General features: G+C 40.0%; 4 protein-coding genes across 5 annotated transcripts; 2 read left to right on the forward strand and 2 right to left on the reverse strand.

The window, feature by feature from the left end:
• Positions 1–1,132: 1,132 nt before the first annotated feature.
• LOC137595759 (neurogenic differentiation factor 4-like) lies at positions 1,133–4,575 on the reverse strand. Its single transcript, XM_068316025.1, has 2 exons — positions 4,451–4,575; positions 1,133–2,727 (listed from the first exon to the last, which is right to left on the reverse strand). Exon 2 carries the CDS (start codon positions 2,719–2,721, stop codon positions 1,738–1,740), a length of 984 nt encoding a protein of 327 aa, XP_068172126.1. The 5' UTR covers positions 2,722–2,727; positions 4,451–4,575; the 3' UTR covers positions 1,133–1,737.
• A 3,604-nt stretch (positions 4,576–8,179) lies between these two features.
• Positions 8,180–18,068, reverse strand: endou (endonuclease, polyU-specific). Of its 2 annotated transcripts, XM_068314938.1 has the most exons (10): positions 16,873–18,068; positions 16,460–16,528; positions 11,411–11,533; positions 11,212–11,334; positions 9,523–9,694; positions 9,216–9,421; positions 9,011–9,124; positions 8,810–8,916; positions 8,580–8,722; positions 8,180–8,477 (listed from the first exon to the last, which is right to left on the reverse strand). In XM_068314938.1, exons 2-10 carry the CDS (start codon positions 16,500–16,502, stop codon positions 8,357–8,359), a joined length of 1,152 nt encoding a protein of 383 aa, XP_068171039.1. In that variant the 5' UTR covers positions 16,503–16,528; positions 16,873–18,068; the 3' UTR covers positions 8,180–8,356. The 2 variants fall into 2 exon arrangements, with proteins under 2 accessions (XP_068171039.1, XP_068171038.1); XM_068314937.1 differs by lacking the exons at positions 16,460–16,528; positions 16,873–18,068 and adding an exon at positions 11,651–11,737.
• tsfm (Ts translation elongation factor, mitochondrial) lies at positions 13,036–15,889 on the forward strand. Its single transcript, XM_068314939.1, has 6 exons — positions 13,036–13,152; positions 13,335–13,487; positions 13,913–14,041; positions 14,148–14,270; positions 14,582–14,663; positions 15,369–15,889. Exons 1-6 carry the CDS (start codon positions 13,117–13,119, stop codon positions 15,761–15,763), a joined length of 918 nt encoding a protein of 305 aa, XP_068171040.1. The 5' UTR covers positions 13,036–13,116; the 3' UTR covers positions 15,764–15,889.
• myl6 (myosin, light chain 6, alkali, smooth muscle and non-muscle) lies at positions 16,467–19,603 on the forward strand. Its single transcript, XM_068314940.1, has 6 exons — positions 16,467–16,586; positions 16,887–16,914; positions 18,075–18,218; positions 18,430–18,603; positions 18,745–18,822; positions 19,240–19,603. Exons 1-6 carry the CDS (start codon positions 16,584–16,586, stop codon positions 19,266–19,268), a joined length of 456 nt encoding a protein of 151 aa, XP_068171041.1. The 5' UTR covers positions 16,467–16,583; the 3' UTR covers positions 19,269–19,603.
• Positions 19,604–19,790: the final 187 nt, after the last annotated feature.

The raw sequence follows: 19,790 nt of genomic DNA on the forward strand, positions 1-19,790 counted from the left end.
GCACACACGCACACACACAATAGGACAATTCAGTAATTCAATAGAACATTATCAAAATGTTCTTGTCAAACCCAAAGGAATATCTATTGCAGAAAATTCTCTTAGACACGTTTCTATCAATTGTTTATCAGACATTATAATGAGGAATGTTTCACTCATCCAGTGTTGAGTGTGTCCTAACTGAGGAGAGTCTGGGCCTTCTAAGACCAAGATGCCCCATTTTTATCATTCATCTTGACCCTCCAGAGTAAGTCGATGGCTTCTCTTGTTGTAGTGCAAATGCTGTACAAACACACACACACACACACACACACACACACACACACACACACACACACACACACACACACACACACACACTGAGAGATAGAGAGAGAGAAAGGGGGTGGCTTATACTAATCCTTGTGAAAACAGAGTGATATATTACTTCCAGTGTGGGTCAAGGGGGGGTTGTTCATCAGCATGTTTATCAGGATTATGAGACTTTTGTCCATAACACAACCTCGAACATTGTACTTAACAAACACACACTGCTCTAGATAAAATGATGCAGTGAACATTGTGCAGAAATACACAGGGATAAGATCACCAGCAAAAAGATGATAGAACTGACAACCATTCCCACCATCAAGTCACGACCTACGGTGACATTTGACCCTCTTGAACTGACCTCTCTGTGGGTGGCCCCCAGCCTGAACCATGAATCAACAGCAGTGGCTGCTCTTTAGTTTAGAGATTTGTTATTTTTTATTGTCGTCTCCACTTTTCTTCTAGACTGGAGTTATTCTATTTTCATTTACTTTTTCATTATTTTCTGTCTTTTTTATTTTTTGTCACTTTTATCTTTTTCCATTGCTTTTCAATGATTATCTATCATCTATCTATCTATCTATCTATCTATCTATCTATCTATCTATCTATCTATCTATCTATCTATCTATCTATCTATCTATCTATCTATCTATCTATCTATCTATCTATCTATCTATCTATCTATCATGAACAAAAACAAGAAGAACCAAGGACTTGTTCAGTTTTTAATGTTTTCAAAAAAAAGAAAAGATAAAAATAAAAACAACAAGAACAATTACTCACAAATGCAAAACGAGTGAAATTAAGTCATCTTTCCTTGTGAATGACATTGCTTCTTCAACTCTATATGTCAGTCCCCTTTTATTTTCCCTTTTCCTTACAAGACAAAACACCTTCAAAAGATCACCTACATTGTGCACCTACAGTATGTTAGACAAGAGAAGTAAATGAGATAAACTATCAGTCTAAGCAGCAAACAGAGGACATGACCACAAATATATATACAAAAGGAAAACCAGACACTCACCTGCACGTCAGAACAAACCCCATATACACTATGTTAAATTAAATAATAAATAAGAATACCTTTTAAGTTCATGTAACATATCTGTTGTCACCAAAGCAAAATAACAAGTGCTCTTGTCACAGTAACAGGACAGCTGGTCAAAACAGCCAAAGCAACATTTACTGTTGCCAAATCATTTGGTTTTATCTCCTTAAAGAAAATCTAGGACAAATACATTTAGATTTTAAAAATGTTCAGAAGTGCTAGTCTAACTTCAGCAGACATTTAAGGGAAAATGCTTTATTCTATCGTTCTACTTGCAGACTGTTTACTGAAGTAAAAAAACCTTATCCTTCAGTCCAGCAAACATCAGTGCTCACAAAGACCATCAGTCTGGTTCTATGTCCCCCTTATTTGTCTTAGTCTCTGTAAATGGAAGTTATCTGTCGGGGCGGAATGTGTGGTGGATGGTAGGAGTCATATGGAGCCTCTAAGTGAACGTCATACCCGGTCTGAGTCTGATACAGGTCTTTGTCCACGGGGGAGTCGGAGTAGTGGTGTGGTGGATAGGTGGGTGAAGGCTCCTGTTTCGGCACCAGATTGCTACTGATGCTCAGAGGTGGTGTCGGGGGCCCGTCGTATGGAGGCGTACCCACCCCTCCAGCGCTGTAATCGTTTGGTGAGTGAGTCTCGTACACTGCTTTCATTGCCCTCAGGTGAAGCAGGTGAGCAGAGTCAAAGCTCCCGTATGGTGGACTCGGTAGCCCTGGAGACGAGTAGCTCACGATGCCACCAAGAGGAGTGTGTGCCACTCGGACTCTGTGTCGGTCCTCGGCCCGTATTCCACCACCAGGAGCGGCTCCCAGCTGCATGCACCCAGCCACCAGGTTGGTGGTGGGTTGTGAGAGGCCCTTACACAGCGTTTCCATGAAGGCCCTGCTCTCTGTGGAGACGCCACCCTCCAGGGCCTCGGACAGAGCACAGATGTAGTTGCGAGCCAGCCGTAACGTCTCAATCTTTGACAGTTTCTGTGTTTTGGAGTGGCAGGGCATGATGCAGCGCAGGTTCTCCAATGCATCGTTCAAACCGTGCATTCGTGAGCGCTCCCTCGCGTTGGCTTTCACACGCCTCGCGCGGAATCGCTCCTGGCGAGCCTTGGTCATCCGCTTTTTCTTAGGGCCTCGTCGTTTGGACTCATTTTTGTGCTCCTCTCCTTCCTCCTCCTCATCTTCTTCAGCATCCTCACTTCCTGTCTGTAGTGGCTGGTGGCTCACTTCACCTGGTCTGTAAGGCTGGGAGGAGGCCGACACGTCTCCATCAGGTGAGCTCACATCTCCATCCAGCCAATGAAGAGGACTGACCTCCTCTCCCTCACCTTGTCGCACATATGGCTTAATCATCATAGTAATCTAGAAACAGAAATATCTTTGTTCAATGTTTGTGCAGCTGCTGACAGGTATACAAACTTCACAAAATTTCACAAATTAATTCACAAATAATATGGCCGTGATGCTCCTTCAGTGATTTTATCCACAGACAAAATTCTCTATTTTTCTATACTGTCTTTCCTGTCTTTGAAATGTGTTAATATCCAAAAACTCAATAATATCATGTGTGAATGCATCTTGTTTTAATAACATTGGAGGAACTGATATAGCCTTGTCTGTATGAAGGGCAAATTCTTCATTGCCTTTAATTATTATCAATATAGTATAGAACAAATTTCTTAGATAGGTCTTGCTGTGGAAATCAACATCATTTAAGTTTAATTAAATAGTTTCAGTCCTCACTTACGCTTACAATCTACTAATACACTAATATCAAGCTGTCTACTATTGAAGTCTATAAAGTTTACAACATTCCTATTTTATGCAGCTCCTCCACTTATCATAGAACGTGCTGTGCTTTAACCACCTCTAACAGTTTCTCTGCAAATGCATTTTTACATGAAAATTAATTAAACTTTAACAAATATTATGTCTTGATGTACAACAAACTGTTCACAGAAACAACAGTCCATACAATGATCCATGGAAAAAAAGCATCATTGATATTAGTTAATCAGGTGATGTTCCAATGTTGGGAATAATCAACTTTTCATATTTAAGTTTTCTATTTAAAAAATTCTTACAAAAAGGTTTTACATGTTGAGTTTCTTAACATGCATTTTAAGATTTACTTCCTTTTATAATCTTACTGAGGTCAAGCCCTCTTTATGTTCTCTGGGAATTTAGGGATTTCTCAAACCACATATTACTTTATCTTCTTTAATAAAATGTGATTAGGCTTGGGCAGTATATGTGGAAAATTAAGAATGCAAAAGAAAAAAAACCTGGAAGAAATTTTGAGTCATTCTTTGCAATTGCTGGTTAAAGTTTAAGAGAAAGGTTAAGAGGAGAATCATAGATATGCATAGCATTTATATATCTAAATAAGTGATCACACACCACTGAATATCGATAAGCTAATGATAGTATGATATAATAAAGGTATAATGGTATGATATGGTTGTCAACTAACAGTCCAGACCAACAGTTCAGCACCGGACAGTTCCTCCGCTCTGGACCAGGAGTTCCAGCCTGACTGGGAAAATCACTCGGAGGGAAGAGAAGACAGAAGATTTCTTTGTGGAGATAAAGTATTTGTATGTTCATCATTGTATTATCTATTTCTACTTTTTTCTCCCCATCTACCCCCTCATGCAGGGTAATCCCCGTCACTTTGTGAACTGGTAATAATAAATCACCGACAGGACTTCAATCTGGGGCATCGCAGGATTTACTGCGTGGATGAAGCGACGACCATGGGATTAAATGAAAGATCGACTTCCCTAGATCAGTGACAGACAGCTCAGGCTGAACTGAAGTCAGACACTCCCAGACCACATACTAATATCCACGCACAAATTGCTAAAACATACAAAAAGATGATTTCAAATATGTTTGGTTTTTTAAAAGAATTTTCCGACGTATAAATCATATGGTAATTTAAGGTGTTTTATTTCGACAGCAAAGCTGCAAAACAGAAATTAAATAAGGATTTATCTGTGGAGCCCGCTATTTTCCTCTGATTAACTTGAACACACAGGAAAAAGGCGCAGTTTAAATGTTTCACAAACTTTTTCAAACATACCCGTGCTGATGCGTCCCGGGCTTCCTCGGAAAGTTTGACCGTCTGTCTCGGCTCGGTTTCCGTCCACTGTCACACCGCAGTGAAGTTGCGTGTCCTGTGTCCTGAGCTGTTCCACAGTCCTGTCGTGGGTCACTGTGGACTCTCGTGTCTTTAACCTCCACGCTGAAGCTCCTCCTCCTCCTCCTCTCATGAGATTTTTGTTGACGTGCTCGAGTTTGCGCGTGGCCGACTCGTGGCTCGAATCCCTTGAGTTTAGATCGTCTGCTGTGCGTGTGTGTGTGTGTGTGTGTGTGTGTGTGTGTGTGTGTGTGTGTGTGTGTGTGTGTGCGTGCGTGCGTGCGTGCGTGTGTGTGTGTGTGTGTGTCTGTGTGTGCGTGTTGGAGGGGCCCACTGGCCTTTGTTGCGTCGTGCGGGTGGCCGCCAAATCCGCGGCACGTTTGCATTGAGCGGAGCAGAGACGCGCTCAGCCGGCTGAGCCTAACTGTGTGTGACAGCTTGAAGTTGCCAGTGAGCAGGTGTTTGCTCCGTCCAGCCATCCATCGCTCTGCACCGCGGAGACAGGCTGTTGAACAAGTTCATTTTACCCATGAGGCATATCTGACCAGATCTAGGTTCGCTCACATGAGGTGTGCGCTTATAAGCCTCACCGTCTGAGGGATTCATTATGGCTCCTTCTCTCCTGCACAACGTTGGTCCTGAACTCACACAGAATGAATGCTTTAGCAGGACTTGTTCTGTAGTACTGAGCTGTGGTTGAAGAAATAAAAAGATTATTTAAATAGAGTACATTTCAGATGCAACAATAATCAACTTACTGTAATTAAAAGTTGATACTCTATTTGATGTCTATTTCCTACTTTACAGGGGCTGGAGTAATGGGTCCACTCAGACCTAATGGGCTTCATTCAGAAGTGAAGTTGTAGAAGAACCTGAATGTAAACTCACATTAATTCACATTTAAATCTTAAATGTTGTAGAGATTCAGATGATACAATGAAACGATTAAAAGCTTAAACTGTTTTATTCTAGGTGAGTTATGAAACTTGAATAAAAAATAAATAAATGAATAAATAAAATAAAATTGCAGTAATTTGTCAAGCAGAAATATTATGTTGTTGCTTGTAATACCTAATGAGGGAGCAGCGAATTAAAGAATATGTGAGATGATATAAGGAGTATGGCATGAGGCTTGAGGTGGGTAACCAGGTCATCTGCACATCCAAACTGTTTTTTTTTTTTAATTTGATGAATTTTTGAATAATGCAGACCTACAACCAGGGATTGCGTCTGTCCTATTTAACTCTTGCTAATTGGACAGTTTATGAAAGAAAAAATATGTTTATCTTATTTTAGGGGCTTGAGGTGTATTCCATCTTGGTAAATGCTTCTGCTTCTGCTTTTGTTTTTTTTGTTTTTTGGTTGTTTTATTTTTCTTTTTGCTCTTTTATCATTTCATTTTCAGTTTAACACAAATACTGTATAGCACTTTTCTTACTGTAAGTCTTTTCGGGTGTACTGCAGTATCTATGCCATGACGTCCCCAGGTCCCTCATTGCTGACCGCACATGATGAAGTAATACTGCAGATGGTCTCTTAAACATATCTCTTATTTTAACAGCCTGTGGCTCAGATGCTCATCCATCCTCCTCTGGCTGCTTAGCTTGCTCAGCCTGTTCATTACTCAGAGGACACTGTTCACCTCTCCCTCTCTAGGTACATTTATGTCACATGAATTTAGCTTACAATAATGAAAAAAAATTGTAGGACAAATAAAACTTCACTCCAGCAGACACACAAACATCCCCTTCCTCTCAATCCCTGGGTTTAATTTGTGATTGGGGGTTTTGTCCATCTGTTACACTTGACGTCCACAGAGATCCAACAGTGTCACAGCATACCATATTGTGTGAATTTTAGTCTGTGGGGTTTTTGTGTGTTCATGGTAGGAGACCTATGTGGATTGTATTAGTCGTGAACTTTTCTTTTCTCCCTGCAATTCCCAGCAGATTTTGGATATGCTTCTATGCAACAATATGAAAGGTCACTCAAATGAACCTAAATTCTATATCTCATTCTGCATTTTTCTGAGTCCACTCCAAAGTTCAAGTCATTGGTAACAGCAATAACAATAAGGTCATCAATATGCTTGGAAAGCATGCAAAATACTCCAGAGAATGAATGTTGCTCTGTATTTCATGGTTCCCCTTCAACTTTAGAAACGGCCTGCATCTAAGCCAAACTTGAACCTCCGGCCCAGGATCGACCCTGGGGAGAGAGGGGTGATGTTGACCATGTGTCTTCTCGCTAACCATCTCACTGATAGACTCTACTACTGAGCAAAATAGACAGACTCCTCCGCCTGAACCCCCAAACTCCATTAACCCTTCCATAAGCCCTCGGCTGGCCCCCCGTTGTGCATGCTCATTGGCTGACCGCCTTCAGGCGTCCCTTTTCCACGGGCCTATTGTTTGGTTCCATAAGCAGCTTTGTTCCTGCATGTGCAGCTGGGTTAGCCCGCGCAGCCATTAGCCACAACACGCTAAAGGGAGCGCAGGATAATATAATTACAAAACAAAAGTCAGGTGGCTCACGAGATCTGCAAGGAGGAGCCCATTTGGGGGAGATGTGAGGACACGCTGGCGGGTGGCCAGCAATAATTCGATTATGAAGTTGTGTGAGTGACAAAAAAAAAACAATTGAGTCTTTTCTTTCTTTTATTTGCCCCACTGTGATTTAATTTGATTCCATGGGGGCTTTAATAAAGAGGGCAGTGTGAAAAGAGAGAAGATTTACTCTTCTAATTTCAAGAGTCACCAGCTCAGAAAATGTAATATAGTCTGACAAAATAGTGAATTCTTCCCTGGGCTAAAGTTATTGTCATGTTTCTGTAACACTTTGACTATATGTGAGGCTTAAATAAAATTAATGACTGAAGGCTGCGGTATTCCCGTGAACTGGCTGTTCTTGTGCTCTTGTTTTGCATGAACGCACAGAGACTGGTGGACAAAAGGCTCAGTGGCAGATCCATCTCCTGTAATACTTTCTTCAAACAGAGCTGCAAGTGTGTCCCCCTGTTCCGTCGTCAGACCAGAATTTATCCTGTTAGTCACCCTAGATGAGTGAAAGAGTAAAATCAACCCCCATACCAGCTGGACACACACACACACACACACACACACACACACACACACACACACACACACACACACACACACACACACACACACACACACACAGCTTTATGGACAGCTGATAAGAAGAAGTTTAGCTGGTGGCTACTGTTTGAAGCAGGTCAAGCAGAACTGGATCTGTTAATGTCTTTTTGTTTCTATAGTTCATTCTGCAAAAGACTGCATTTTCGTTTTGTTTAGCAGTTTTATGAGACAATAACCAATTGTGTCAGATGCACACATGCTCGTACCGCTGAAGGGTTGGGGTCAGTATTGTGCCCACTCAGGGTATGTAAAAACCCATTTTTTTGCTCCATTAGGCACAGTCTGAGGATGCCCCTGCAGAGCGCCACATTCTTTTGCTCTCTAAGTTTTCTCAATAAGGGCACACAGCTGATTAACCCATTCTGATTTACTAGTTTACTCATATAAATGGACATGCATGTGCCCAAATGGGCCATGACAAAGACACACACACACACACACACGCACGCACGCACGCACACACGCACACACACACACACGCTAAACAAGAGGTACTTAAGTATTTTTGCTCTGACTTTTTTAGAATGCTTTATTGTGTAATTTACAAAACCACTGACATTTATTTTGCCTTGCATCTTGTAATTCTTGATATGAAAAAAAGAATATTGTTTTTCAAAGTGGTTGCATCAGGAGCATGATGAAACACAAGCTGACTCCTTCATTCAGGAATTGCTTATAATTTATAGAAGCTTCAATTCCTGGGGGTTGCAGGAAAGGCGGAGCCAATGAATTTCTTCCCATCACCATAGGAAGAATTATTCCAGGTGTAAGTTTGAATAATGAGCTCCTTTCCTCCCAAGCTCAGATGACATCTGCAAATGAGAAAGAATGAAATATCTCTATCAGAACAGATTCACAATCTAGAAAATGTCACAGGACATGCAGAATGTCACAGGACATGCAGATATACTCACTGTTTTCCTGGGCGAGTGATGTAGCAGAGGCTGTACAAAGCAAAGTCAAACTCAGGGCTGCAGCCAATGATTGCAGAACCAACCTGTTTGAAGTATCCGTCCCACATAAACTGCATGCCCAAAACATCGGGATAGGTTGTCCACTAAGAGCAGGAGAAAGAGACAGGGGAATTAAAGAGGTTGCTTTTTCACACAGTGTAAACATATTTCAGTGTATTGTGGATGCTTACAGGCCCATTAAAGCTGTGGCTGAAATAGTTCATCTGCTCATTTTTCTCCAGTATATAAAACTGGATCCAGTTGTGGAAACCGGACACCTTTCCTTTCTTGATCTCTCCTACAGTTTTACAAAATGTGTTTCTTAATAATCAAAGAGGAGAAGAAAATCTGCAAAACATGTGTCCTGTTGAAATATATTTCTTTGTCCAAACCTGCAAAGATGTGTTCAAAACCACTGGAGTCCATTTTGTTGTTGTTGCGGGAGTACAAACCAAACCACATCATCTTCAGGTCCTGAATGAACTCAACCTCTGATGCATAGATGCCTGAAAACACAAAATTAAATGTTTTGTACTGATGTTCCAGAAATCTCTGAGTTAAGTGTTGAGACGTTTGGTTTCAGGTGGATGTAGTTACTCTTGGTGTGGAGGAAAGCAAAGAGCTCTCTGCCCAGCTCAGTGTTGGACATGGTCTCCTTGAGGAAGACGTCCTGCTCTACGAGCTGCTGAGGAGTGAATTCCTCTGTCTGTCCCGTCATCCTGTTGTAGTTGTCCAACACAGCCAAGAAAGCAGTGTAGGTGGGTCTGGAGAATAGAACCTCCTCATTCAGGTACTGAAAAAGGCTAGAAAAAAAGAAACCCAAAAGATCATCAAGATTAGGAGAGATAAACCTATTAAACTTGCAAAAAACAAAAGAACAGAAGAAAAAGCATTGTGTCCTCACCGGTGGGGGGAGAGATCCATCTGGGAGCTGGTCTGAGAGTCGGGCACCAGAGCCTGAGGGTCGATGACCAACTCTGAGGCTGAAGCCTTGTTTGAGTCCAGAATGTAGAGCAGCTCAGAGAGAGCCTTGATCTCAGCATCAGTGATGACACTCCCTCCGCCTCCTCCATCACCTGTCAATCATCAAACACATGGACCATGTCTTTATTACATCCCGCTCCAAAGGGGTGATGTATTGTAATTGTCAGTGCTCGTGTGTTCGTCCGGCCGTTCGTCCGTTTGTCCTTTTGTCCATCCGATAGTCCACCACATATCTTCACAACCGTTGCAGATAGAAAGATGAAAGAAAAACACATTACTCGGGCGACAAAGGGAATACGATGACCTTGACCTTGGAAAACTAGGTCAAGGTCAAATTTCAACTTTTGTACACTTAGGAACCGGATAAGGTAGAAAGACAAGGGAGAAGGCCAGTGTGAGTAAGACCATAGATAAAAGCTAGTGCTTTGATCTATGAAAGTAGTTCAGAGCACTAGCTTTGATCTGACCTATGCAAGTAGGTCAGGGTAAAATTTTGAATTCAGGGGTGTCGCAGGATGTTGCAGTCTGTGACTGCCTTGGTTCTAGTTTCTTCTGTGTTGAATTCTACTTGTGATTGTTTTCTGGATTCACATCAAAGGCATTTTACTTGATTGCACCGGTTTTCAGCTCTTTTTGCATGATACTTCAGAGTAAGACACAAAAAAAATTTTGTTTCGTATATTTATTTTACAGCTATAAATTGCATTGCAGTTTTGAAATAAGTAACTGACTGCGATACTTAAATAAAAAGGATATGTACTGTATATACTAATTTCTCATTGAGCTCCTCCACTGCTCCACACATAAGTAGTGACAGAAGAATTTAATACTACTATTACTACTACTGCAGTACTGCAAGTAAAGGATTTAAACACGTATTTAAATTCAGTATGTGGAACCCATTTTTATTTACAGTAAATGTACTGAACAGCACAACAGTGACATCTACTGGCCACAGACTCAAACACGACGAGAGGAGCTGCCGCTGCACCTAAGGTGACTTTTGAAATAAATAAGGCCATCCATTCCAGTTCTGAATTTAAATTAAAGAACAATTTACATTAAATTATAAACTTTGTTTGTTCCGCAGGAAACAAGGCCCTGTGATGTTGATTCATTTAAACTGCCCTGAATATTTTATCTGAATCAGTTGGCTGCATTTAGGGGTCCTGGCAGATGTGGTGGTGTAGAAGAGAATGAGAGAATGAGGAGGTCATTGTTAGCACCTCCCCCCACAGATCCTGTTGACTTTTGAATAAACAGGATCATGTCAGGAGAGACCGTTTTTGTTTTGTTTCTTGCTCCTATAAATTATCTGATGGAAACAGAACATCACTCATGTCAGGGAACATCATAGATGTCAGGATTTGTCAGACTGGAAAGGCAGAATTTTTTGAAACCTTTAAAGAAATGTTCTTTTTTGTGTTACTCTTAAAGCCTTATAAATATTTGATTGAGAGTTTTAGCTTTTTGATGACTTCTTACAATTTGTGTTCACATGCATCAAAGTGGCCAGGTGTCATAAGTCCAGAAGCTGTTGACATAGTGGTGATATAATGTGTGGCACGTGTGACGGGGTCAGCTGCAGATGACAAGTGTTTGGTCTTACTGTCACAGAGCTCAGCATAGTCGCTGCAGCAGTTATAGTGCTGAGCACACTTGGAGTTGCAGTGGCACTTGTTGTCAGAATTATATGTCTCCCCACATCTGCCCTTACAAGACGTGGATCCACCTGTAAGGACAAGAAGCTTGCTGCAATAAGACACATGGCACAAATAGGTAAATTAAGTGCTACTTTTGCCACTCACTTTTGCATAGCTCGCTGTAGTCAGAGCAGCAGTCCTTAAAGCGCTCACAGGATGGGTTACACTGACAGGAGAAATTGTTGTCTGTTCCATAACCACACCGACCCTCACACGAATCTAGGGAGTCTGACAAACAACAAGGACAGATTGGTAACTGCTCCTAATGACACCGCATTAACTGAAAGTAAAAAGCATAAATCTGAAGTAATGTGATGATGAAAAGTGCGTGGAAAAAGTTCTTACTGCTGTATCCCTGGTGGAACAGGGCCCCCCAAAGTGCAAGAACAACAATAACGTTCATCCTGGCCGCAAACCCGAGAACGAGCTGAAGGGACTGTTATCATCGTCTCCTTTATATAGCAGGTTCACCAGACCAGACCCAACACTCAAATACCTCGGTCACATTCACCCAACCCAGTAAAGATGTCTGTTCTTACATCTTGACCTCATCTCTTGGACGAAATGTGCTACCAGACATTTTCACTGGAATTTATTGCAAGTTGATGTTTTTTTTCTTGACTTAAAATAAGCGGTAACAAAAACAGTATTCCATAACAAATTCCTTCTGTGTGAAATTGCACACCTGCACCACACACTCTCTGAGCTTTAATATCTCACAATAAAACTATGTCAAGGTAGGACTGGTGATAACCACATATTTAGCTGTTATACCCCCTTTACAGTGCATGTAATTTCTATTGAAGTAAAACTATACAGGTAAAACGAATTAAGATGATCTTATATTTTAAGGTTATATTGACTGGTAGATAATCACATTTACGAAAACCTGATTTAAACAAGATCATTTCATATTTCTCCTGCCTGAGTGACCAGATGCTGCATTTCACAGGTGTTATCTAAGATAGCACAGAATACTCAGAATGTCTTAGTACCCCCAGTCAAGTTCTGGTTATGTGCTTCTCCAGGAAATACCCTGCAGTAATGGTGCAAGCAAATCTTTTTAATTATGTATAACGTATAAAACAGAATGCAAATATATATTCTCAAGCTGTCAAATTCTAAAATGAAGATTTTAAATTCCTAAAGTACAGGTTAACAGTAGAACAGATGAGTCGCAGTGCAGTTTCTCTTTCTCTTAGGTCAATTTTGATATTATGGTTTGAACAACTGTTAGTATGGTGTCCAATAAATGCTGCTTCACAAAAGCAGGTCTGTAAAACAAGTGCTCTTTGAATTCAAAGACTTCTTCTGAGACCAGAAATGGAAGACGGTTAGGCTTCATTTATTTTGTTTGGTGATAATTAAACAACAATACTTCACAAAAGTTTGAAACTTCTATTTTTGAACTCACATTTTACACCTGGACAGGTAAAATGAAAAAGCATTTTACAGCTATATACACTCAAGGAAACTGATTGTCACCACTGTGTTTATCTGCAAATTAGCAAATTAACTATTGTGTCATGAAAAATTTGACGCAATTTTGTACTTCATTAACTTTCAATAACTTTTCACATCTATCGATCTATCACTGTAAGTTTCATCGATCCTATCAACATACAGTATTTCTGTGGTCTATGACGTCACGTGGACTGCTGCGATGAAATGTGGATTCACCCTCCGGTCCGACAGGGGGCGACAGCCAAGCAGGAGCGTCACCCCTGCGTCCGGCCGAAAGTCCTTTACTTAACGTGGTTTCAATGATATTTGAGCTAAGGTGATTCCGTTTCTCACTGGAGCCTGAAAATATGTCGTTAAACTTTTTCTTCAGGACAGTTACAAAGGTGAGGACGTTAAGCTTAACGCTCAGTCATATATTTCTATTATTTTATATTGATATCGAGCTGTCATTAACCGGCTTGTTCTCTTCCGTAGCAGCCTGCGGTACCCCTAAGTTAATACAGAGTTGAGCCTGTAGGCCATTGACCCTTCTCTTTTTGTGTGTTCTCCTGTCTGTCCTCCTCAGGCCAGCTTTGGTCAACATGCTCGGTCCATACACACCGGATATCAGGTTCTAGTCGCTGAGAAAGCCAACATAATGAAACTACGAAAAAGCACCGGCTACACTTTCATTAACTGCAAGAATGCACTCGAGAAGTTTGATAATGACATTACACAGGTAAACCCTCCTCAGTGTCGCATTACACCCACAATGCAGGATAGTAAGAAGCAGTTCCACCTGGAACAACTATGTGGTGTTAGGATGACTGGACTTCATAATGGATGAGATGGAACAACATTTGTAGTATGAATAGAAATGGCAATGTGTTCTAAAACTCTAATTTATCAGAACAATATTACAAAAAGTAAGAATGACAAACCTCTAAATCCTAAAATCATTTTTGGATTGGACTGAAATAATGACATGTGGTATAGGTGTATTCTGAGAATTGATGTTTGAGTTGAAACTTCACAATGTCACAAAAATAGACAAAACTTAAGGAGAAGTATGAAAAGCTTATGTCTACATTAGAAAACAGTTATACAGCTATTGTGTTTGTGTTGTATTATTGTGTTGCTAATGTAATTTTTGTGGCCTTTCAGGCAGAGACCTGGCTGCATGAACAAGCCCAGAAGGAGGGCTGGACCAAAGCAACCAAACTGGGGAATCGCAAAGCCAAACAAGGCCTGATCGGCCTGTTCATGGAGGATAAAGAAGCAGTTATGGTCGAGGTACGGTAGCACAGAAATTGGCAATAAATATTTTGGTAAACATTCAGCTCTTCTCAGTTCGTTGAACTTTATGGCGTTTTGTGTTTCTTGTCTCAATTTGATTCAGGTTAACTGTGAGACAGATTTTGTGGCTCGCAATGAGACGTTCCAGCAGCTGGTTAAGGATGTGATATTTGCAAGTTTGGCTCACCACCGGAATAAATCCCAAAGTCGGACAGGATATGTGAAGGTAAAGTCCCATACAGATGGTAGGAGGTTTTTTCTTGAGCCTTGTTGTTAAATAAAAGTAAATAAATTAAATTTGTAATACTCCTGTCATTTTATTTTTATGGTGTTTTTTTCAGAACATAAATACAACGAGCATTTACACATCTTTTGTTGACATTGAAATGCTAAAATGAAAAGAAACCCCACAACCTGAAATATTTATAAAATTGATAGTTTTAAGTTATGGTCCACTGAATGCTCTTGTGATTGATGCCTAAAAACTTTTTTCCTTTCATCTGATTTTAATCTGTATATTATACTGTGTGTTTTCAGAGTGTCCTGGTAGGAGAGGAGTTGAGCAAACTATGTGTGGCTGAGGGAACTTCGTTAGCTGACCGTGTGGCGTTCACAATAGGTCAGTGAGACCTTAAGTGACTTTGTTAGCATGTTTACATGTACATCGTCTATTGTTGAGTACACTGATGTTTGGCGAGAAAAGGGTCTTGGTTTTAACATATCTGAAGTGCTGGACTTATATTCAAATTCATAGCCTTACAGTTTTGTGATTTTTGAGCAATGCATATATTTTTGCATATTCTTTGCTGTTACAGTAAAGTTCCAATAGTAGAAATAGAACTAAATGTTAATGAAATAAAAACCAGATGTGACAAAACTTAGCTGTGTTTAAAAAAGTGTAACCTTATTAAAAAAAGTTAGTTTTTTGCTAACAAATGTAATTCAATTTAGATTGTTTATGTAATCTATAGAGAAATAATGTTTACTTTTTACCTGTTTGTATTAAGAAAAAATGGCTACGTAGAAAGCATAGTATTTATATATTGTACATAATACGTCATTGTGGCACAATGGAATACAACATGCTGTATACTGTTTTTATTTTGTTTTGACATCGCAGACATATTGAGCCCATATTTAAGCAACATGCTGACCTGATTTGTCTTAAAACCTCTGCCGACAAGAGTACTTTTGCATTCTTTGCCCTCAATTCAAAGTCTTATATAAAAAAGTTATGTTTATTTGATTGAAATGGGAAAAATCTTACTTTAATGTTTCTTTTTATATTATTGTTCATTAATACGACTTCTGTCTGTCCTCTCAGGACGTCTCGGTGAGAACTTGTCACTGACGCGTGCCGTAACGTTTGGTGTCCCGGCGGAATGGAAGATTGGCTCGTATGTGCACGGTTCTGTCAGCAGCCAGAATGATGTGCCCATGGGGCAATACGGCGCCCTGGTTGTATTCGAGGGTGGAAAGGAGGAAGAACAGCCAATAATAGGATCTAAGCTGGGACAGCATATTGTGGGAGACGCCCCTTTGTCGCTGGGAAACATGGATGACGTGCCCTGTGGTGAAAGTGAAACACGTTTGCTGCCCCAGACCTTCCTAGCAGACTCTAGTAAGACGGTTGCAGAGTTCCTTCAAGAACAGCAGGCTCGAGTGCTGGACTTTGTACGGTTTCAGTGTGGTGAGACTACTGATGAAGACAATAAATGAAAAACATGGAAAAACATCCTAAAGGATTTGTCATGTTTATTTAATATGGAGATGAAATGCAACTGTCTAATAAGTCTTGAACATTCACAGTGTCATTATGAATTTAATATCATGTCTGAAATTATGTTTCGAAAATAAATTGTTCTTTTGCTAATTATGTTTGTCCATAATTTATCTTACTGTTTCTAACTTTCTACCAATTGATAGAAGAGGGCACAAGCCAGTGTCTTGTTGTGCCGGTCTCAATCCCGGATAAATACATAGGGTTGTGTCAGGAAGGGCATCCGACGTAAAACTTTTGCCAAATCAAAGATGCTAAACAAATTTATGTGGCGACCCCTGAAGGGAAAAGCCGAAAAGAAATAGTGGAAAGCATTCTGTAATTATCTAAAATATTATCAACATCCTCGTAAGGTAATGCACTGGAATGTATTACAATGTAAACAATGTATAACAGCCCAGATCTGGATCTATCTAATACTGTGATACTCTTGTGTGAGGAAGGTCGGTTTAATGCAGTGTCAACTTAAAAATGGAGGAATGTTGTAAATTTTTTAAATGTAAAAGTCTGTTCGTTCCAATTTTCCCTGAACTCTCCTTTATAAGCACACGGGAGCGTTGCTGCTTTTATCACGATTAGCTGTAGTTATCGTTGATGATGCGTCAGTGGGATTTAAAATTTCAAAAGCGTCTCACCTGATTGGCTGACCTGGCTGCTCAGAAACCGGAGTGACGTCATCAGCTAGGTACCGACACCGAAGCTAACTGAAAGATCATACGATCCAATTGTCATTCCGTCATCGTAAAACAAACCGCAGACATGGTAAGTAAAAATGTTGTTTTGTCTGTTCAAATAATGACTTCTGGTGCATTCATTTTAAATATTATTGTCTCATTCATCGTGGTAATGTTGTTGGCTCATTTATCGCACTGAAGTTAAGCTAGCTGCGTGTCTCTTTTGGCCTGCATTAGCTAGCATTAACGCTAAGCCTTCATCCGCTAGCATTTACGTTAATTAACCTTAATGGAGACTTAAACTAATACTGAAATCAGTTTGTCGATCTCTGTTTATCGCGTCTAACTGTGAAGAATTATTCTGTTCTTCTTGCCTTGTTTTCATCAGTGTGACCTTACAGACGACCAGATCTTGGGTGAGTTTTAACGTCTCATCATCAAATGGGACTTCCTTATTTTTTATTATTTCCGTGTGTTTCCTTGCTATGGTGGTAAAAAAAAATAAAAAAAACTTTAATGACAATTAAATCTTTACCATAAATATAGTTCAACTGATCTCTCTGCAAACTGCTGGAATCTTTCAGGTAACTCGGCACTGCGATGACAGATGAATGTAGCTGTGGGTTTGTTTTGGTGTGTGATGAGCGCTGGTCGTGATCTCACAGAATGCTCCACTAACATGCGGTGCCGAAGTGAACTAGTTGGTGTGTTTGGATGCAGATGCCAACATTTATACACTTTGCTTGTATAACTCATGAGTAGTCTTAACAAAGACAGGTTGTATTTTGTGGCCTAAATTTCGATTATTTGGTGTACTTGAAGGTTTAAAAAGGACAAAATCAAATGGCATATTTCAGATTCTTGTCGAGGGTGTGTTTCACCTCTCACCATAGAGCCCCTACTGAGGTGCAGCACCTAGCGACTGGTTCAGAACTACATGTGGAAGGCAAAACCAGGAGAACCAGTTCCTCAGGCCAGCACTGAGCAGTGAAACTGAATACTGAATGAATCACATGATGCGGCATGAAGCAGATACACCACTCATGTCTTCAAGAACCTCAACGACCCTTCATAGAGTTTTTACGTCGACTGTCGTGTCCTTAAGTTTCTTAAATGTGTACTCCCAGTCCCCACCACCCAGATACAACTGAAGAATCCTCTTAGATAAGAGGTGAAACACCTTCAAATCCTATACAGAAGTCCAGTTGCTTCAGATTCAACCTTTTTTGATTACATGACCAATGAATGGGAATCTGCACCAATATCTTAGGTGAATGCATTATAATGTGTTACAGTAATGTAACCTGCACCTGTTGGAAAATATTTTATCCTTTCATGAAACAACATACGTGAAAGGTGAAGTTGCACATAGCTGGTTTTGTTATTATCTCAAAATGTGTGTGTGTTTTTGTTGAAACAATGTAAATGAAGATGTAAGCTGTTTTATTTACATTGAAAGCGACTTTGTTCAGTAAAGCTGCACAAGTGGTATCGTGTACTATTCTAAGCTATGTGTCTTGTATATGCTTGTCTCTGCAAAGCAATGTGGGCATCTACCTTTTCGTTTCCATTTTAGACTACAAGGAGGCCTTCCTTTTGTTTGACCGGTCCGGGGAGGGGAAGATCTCCTATAGCCAGTGTGGTGACGTCATGCGGGCCCTTGGACAGAATCCAATAAATGCTGATGTGCTCAAGGTCCTAGGAAACCCCAAGTTAGAAGGCAAGTTTTAGTTCATCAGCATCAGTTTCAAGAAACTAATTCAGCCCACTCTGTAATCTTTGTCCAGGCAAATGGTTAAGTTGTGTATTGTGAGACCAATAATAATCTGTTACTACAGCTTCAGTGAATAAAAACATTGTGGGATTTTTTTTTTTTTTTAAAGTAAAGAGTTTAACTTTTCTGTTTCTATTTGTTATTAATCCACCTGCAGAGATGAACCACAAGATGCTGGATTTTGAACAGTTCCTGCCCATGCTTCAGAAAATTGCCAAGAACAAGGATCAGGGCTCCTTTGAGGATATCGTGGAGGGTCTACGTGTTTTTGATAAGGAAGGGAATGGTACAGTCATGGGAGCAGAGCTACGTCATGTTCTCACAACGTTAGGTAAAAACTGCCCCATCTGTCTTTTTGTTTGGCATATCTTAAGTGAAATCCATTCAAAAGCCAAAAACACTGTAAATAAATGTGCTGTCTCATTGGTCAGAGGGTTCATAATGAGTTCTTAATAATTTTTTGTGTGTTCAGGAGAAAAAATGTCAGAAGAGGAGGTGGAGACTCTTTTAGCAGGACATGAAGATGCCAATGGCTGCATTAACTATGAAGGTAAAACATGGAGAAACATTAACTTGGACAATTACTGTAAAAGCTTAACAACAAACCCAGGAGGTTTGCTGCTATGTTTTTAATTTTGCATTTAATTTTGCACCTTCTTCACTACTGTTCTCAGGACATACATTTTGTACTTCTCTTTGCATTGTAGTTATGCCATTGTTGTTGTTTTTTGTTATGTGCTGAAAGAGCTTAGTTTTGTTCCCGTGATGGTTCTTTTAGAACAGAATGATGTAACAGTTCAGTGAACTGATATGACTTTGTAGTTTTTCTCCAGCAGAGAAAACTACAAAGCCATGTTGAGTTCTGCTGGGGTCTTTTGTCTCTCCAGCTGTAGCCTGAACGTAGCATCTTTCCTGTTTCACTTGACTTCATTAATACTGATATTTGTTGTTCAATCTGTCTTGACAGAACTGGTGCGGATGGTGATGAACGGTTGAAGAGCTCAGAAACACTTCCAACTTGACTTTTAGTCCTTTTTTTTGCATCGTTTGTCTCGTGTTGCTCTCTCATTTGTCATTTGTTCCCAACAAGTCTCCATCTTTATTTTATTATTTTTTTGAAAAGTGCCTTTTCTGTTTAATGTGAGGAAACTTTCATCTCATTCTGTAACATTATTCATCCTCACATGTGCAGTGGGCAGGAACATTCCCGATATCTTTCCACCTGTTCTTGTCAGTCTGTTTGGTTTGTGTGTTTTCCATTAGGACGAATATAATTATTTGATGTGTAACATTTAACACTGTAATGAATAAAAAGCCGTTTCTGAAGTATACTACGTTTGTGTGTGTATGTTATCCAGCATCTCAAATTTTGCATATGAATAAAAATGAGTAATTTTTTTAATTAAAATTAATTAATGACATATCCAGCAAATGAATAGTATCTAAACATTTAAAATTGGTGTATTAAACTGGAGTCCTGCTATTAAAAAAAATCAATCAAAGTTAGCATTGGTACTT

The sequence above is a fragment of the Antennarius striatus genome, chromosome 5 (genome assembly GCF_040054535.1).
Source record: "Antennarius striatus isolate MH-2024 chromosome 5, ASM4005453v1, whole genome shotgun sequence".
In the NCBI taxonomy this organism is placed as follows: domain Eukaryota; kingdom Metazoa; phylum Chordata; class Actinopteri; order Lophiiformes; family Antennariidae; genus Antennarius; species Antennarius striatus.